Source organism: Quercus lobata, chromosome 8, assembly GCF_001633185.2.
Source record: "Quercus lobata isolate SW786 chromosome 8, ValleyOak3.0 Primary Assembly, whole genome shotgun sequence".
Classification (NCBI taxonomy): domain Eukaryota; kingdom Viridiplantae; phylum Streptophyta; class Magnoliopsida; order Fagales; family Fagaceae; genus Quercus; species Quercus lobata.
Window position 1 is genome coordinate 12,134,844 of NC_044911.1, and position 3,637 is coordinate 12,138,480.

Below are 3,637 nucleotides of genomic sequence, written 5' to 3' on the forward strand. Positions count from 1 at the left end.
AAACTTTCAGAAGTCAGTAGATTTAGAAACCAAAAACTCCAATGTTCTTAGCACTGTAATGTAATGGGATCTTTAATCTTTATATCAATTATTGAAGGTAGAAATGAAACTTACTAATTCTTTCCAAATGTAGATTTGCATCGGCTTATGAAAATCATGGAATACAATGAAAATAAACTATGAAAATCATGGAATACCAAATAGACTTACAAATTTAGGAAACTATAGTATTTTATATGCCTCTGGGAAAAGACATGCAAGTAGATTTTTTTTTTTCTTGAATATAATAAGAGTTGTTCAGTACATCATTTTAAACACATATTTTCAGTTTTTAAATAATATTACATACATTTTTATACACTTTCTCACCCATACATATCTTAAAAAAACACTAAAAACCGATGTTGAAATGCCGTATCAAACAGCTCATGATGCAAAGAATTTTTTTGCATAGCATCTCTATCTCAGACAAAAAGACTGCACCGTACATGATTCCTGCCTGTTATAAAACTTATATTCTTTGGGGCTTCTTATCTAGGCCACATCACAAAGATGCTTGGGCTGTGTGCTTGTCGACAAAGTTTTATCACTTTAAAAAAGCTTATATACAAACATCTTTCACCACTTCAACACGCATGTGAAATTCCCAAACAGCCCTTCTGTATGAAATGACCAAAACACCCCCTCACACCATATATCCAAAAAAAAACTTAAACTTTCATACCTTGACCCAAAACAAGCCAATTCTACGTAGAAACCCACGAAGCCGGCAAGTTGGACTGTATTGGAAATCCACAAATATTAAAAATACCGGTCAACCGCCCCCCTATAAACACAGTAACCTCCCCATCAGCCTTGTTAGTTCAAAAAACATAGTACCACATTTACAACAACATTAGAATACACACTCAAAAACAAAAACAATGAGAGAACAAGAAGGTACCTACAATCTTCATGGCCAAGTTTATTCATGGTGCAGCTAGAAAGATGACACAACTTTGTCGAAAAGTTGTTCATGTCAATATCCGGTGGAGAATAGTAGAAAGGGTCTCGTTTATTAGGCAATTTTTTCGATTCATTTGGGATAGAATTATAGTTTGTTCAATAGGGAAGTCGACTCAGTACCGGCGGTTGTCCAGCCGGGGTTCTTATGCGCTGCCGCCGGAGGCCGTAGAGGCCGGTTTGGGATTGGATGAACAAGCCAGCACCGCATGTAGTGAGCATGACTTGGATTCGGATTTGGTTACCTTGAAAATCAGCTTGTTGGGTGATTGCCAGATTGGTAAAACTAGTTTTTTGGTAAGTAGATTTAGTATTTAGTGATTAGCTTCATGAAATTTTAGCTTCAAAACATGATTTACTCCACCTAATATGATTTTTTATTTTTTTTTTTTATTTTGTTGAAGATCAAGTATGTGGGAGATGAGCAGGAAAAGAGAAACTTGGAGATGGCAGGATTAAATTTGATGGATAAAACTTTATCCGTACAAGGTGCCCGGATTTCATTGGAAATATGGGATGTGGGAGGTATGTTAATTAATTTTACTAATCTTGTTTGATTTTTATTTTTGGTGATTATATAGTCATATTTTATAACTTCAAGTAATATAATTTTTTGGTATATTTATTTGGATGTAGGTGACCACAGATCACTGGACCATGTTCCAATGGCTTGTAAAGATGCAGTAGCAATTTTGTTTATGTTTGATCTTACTAGCCGGACTACACTAAATAGGTATGCTTTATAATTTTTCTTATTCTTTTAAATGAAAAATAAATCTCAATAATTATACTAATATTAGTAGAAGCTTGTGTTTTTGTTCATTTGCAGTGTTATTGGGTGGTATAATGAAGCAAGAAAATGGAATCAGGTATGTAAGGAAACATTAATTCTGCATTAGTAGTTACTATCAGTTATTTAATATTGAAAGGTTGTTGATATAGCAAAGACTATAGTGAGTAGTGACCACTCCGTTAATGTTAATGAGGCTTCAATTTCTTCTATATGCCATTAATAATTGACATTTTGAAAATAAATTGCCTGATTGAGGAAAGAGAAAAAGACATGAAGTAAGATACAATAGTTTTTCTGTCATCATATAAATGTGAAAATGATTCTCCCCACAAAAGAACTTTGATTTCAAAGCTGATACCTGTGGCCTGCAAAATCAGTGCCTATGATTCCTTTAGTTGTCTTTTAGAGTTAGTGGAGCCCCAAAGTTCATGATTGAGCACTGTTATGAATATTGGATATGAATTTATATCTAATTTATATTTTCTTTTCTTTTCTTTTTTTTGCAGACTGCAATTCCCATAATAATAGGAACAAAATTTGATGATTTTGTTAGGCTTCCCCCGGATTTGCAATGGACAATTGTGACTCAGGTAATTAAATATTTCCCACAAAATTGTTTCATTAGATAGTTTATTTTGGATATCTTTTCTAAAGTGGGATCCAAGTCCAACCCAATTTAACAAATGGGGTTTTGATAAGTTACATTAAAAAAAATGCACTTGATTAAAAAGTTAAAAAAGCAAAAAAAGTAAAGTGAGTCCTTTAGTTAATCTTCTTGAATAAGAAAGGAATAATTAGTAAATTAATGTTGGCTAAACACTGCAGTAGCTTTAACATTATTGCAGATAATATGTGATTATTTTCAACCCATATTCCACGTCCAAGTAGGAATATGAGAATGTTCTAGGAACATAGGTGAAGACTTAAAAGTCTTCCTTTGTCAATCTTTGAGAATTGGAAATTTGACATTTGCCAAACCCTATTTCTCTCTCCGCGTTAGGGAGGGCCACATGTTTTGTAAAGTCGTGTCAGAATTTAAGCAAATAATTTTGGTTATAAAGTTAATTATAGGTAGCTTCTATCAAAGTTTATATATATATATATATATATATATGATATTGATGATTTAATATACCTACAGGCCAGGGCATATGCAAGGGCAATGAAGGCGACACTTTTCTTCTCAAGTGCAACCCACAACATCAATGTGAACAAGATTTTCAAATTCATTATGGCCAAGCTCTTTAACCTGCCGTGGACGGTAGAGAGAAATTTGACTATTGGGGAGCCCATCATCGATTTCTAAGGTCTATTTTTGCACTGACCCATGTCTGTACATAGCTGATCAACAAGCCCAAAAAAGAAAAAGAAATAAAACTCTGTTAAATCCAAGCAGATTGTCTCCGCTCTCTAGGGCTGACCACCTATTTGTCTTTTTTCGTTTGTTTTTTTGTTTTTAATTTTTATTATGAAAAGGAGGACGGTGATAGATTTTTTCTCCTTACTGGCAGATATAGGTGATAATTCTCTATGTCTGAGAAAACATTATGTTACTGGTTGTAGTAGTACTTTTTAACAAGCAAAGAAATACAAAGATCAGACTATTAATTAGATCTCTCTTTTCTACCTGTCAACTTGTTTCATATTTTGCTTTATCCTTGGTAGAGGGGCATCTTCTAATGGCACATGAATCAAATCTAAGTGTTAAAATAAAGGAAGAAAATAAAAGATTATTGAGAGAAGAGAGCGAAAGTAAGGGTTTTGTGATTCAACTAATGACTTACATTTACAAGGGAAACCCTTAGTGACTATTGACTACAATATTTTTACCATACAAAGGTG

The 3,637-nt window shown here is 33.4% G+C and overlaps 1 protein-coding gene across 1 annotated transcript; it reads left to right on the plus strand.

Moving 5' to 3' along the window:
• Nucleotides 1-715: 715 nt before the first annotated feature.
• LOC115954804 (septum-promoting GTP-binding protein 1-like) lies at nt 716-3,414 on the plus strand. Its single transcript, XM_031072744.1, has 6 exons — nt 716-1,299; nt 1,407-1,527; nt 1,639-1,735; nt 1,832-1,871; nt 2,302-2,385; nt 2,937-3,414. Exons 1-6 carry the CDS (start codon nt 955-957, stop codon nt 3,099-3,101), a joined length of 852 nt encoding a protein of 283 aa, XP_030928604.1. The 5' UTR covers nt 716-954; the 3' UTR covers nt 3,102-3,414.
• The last annotated feature ends 223 nt before the right edge of the window (nt 3,415-3,637 follow it).

Coding starts and splice junctions, on each gene's coding strand:
- LOC115954804 (XM_031072744.1), top strand. CDS start 955: ATGGCCAAGTTTATTCATGGTGCAGCTAGAAAGATGACACAACTTTGT. Junction 1,300..1,406: donor TTGGTAAAACTAGTTTTTTG/GTAAGTAGATTT, acceptor ATTTTGTTGAAG/ATCAAGTATGTGGGAGATGA. Junction 2,386..2,936: donor AATGGACAATTGTGACTCAG/GTAATTAAATAT, acceptor ATATACCTACAG/GCCAGGGCATATGCAAGGGC.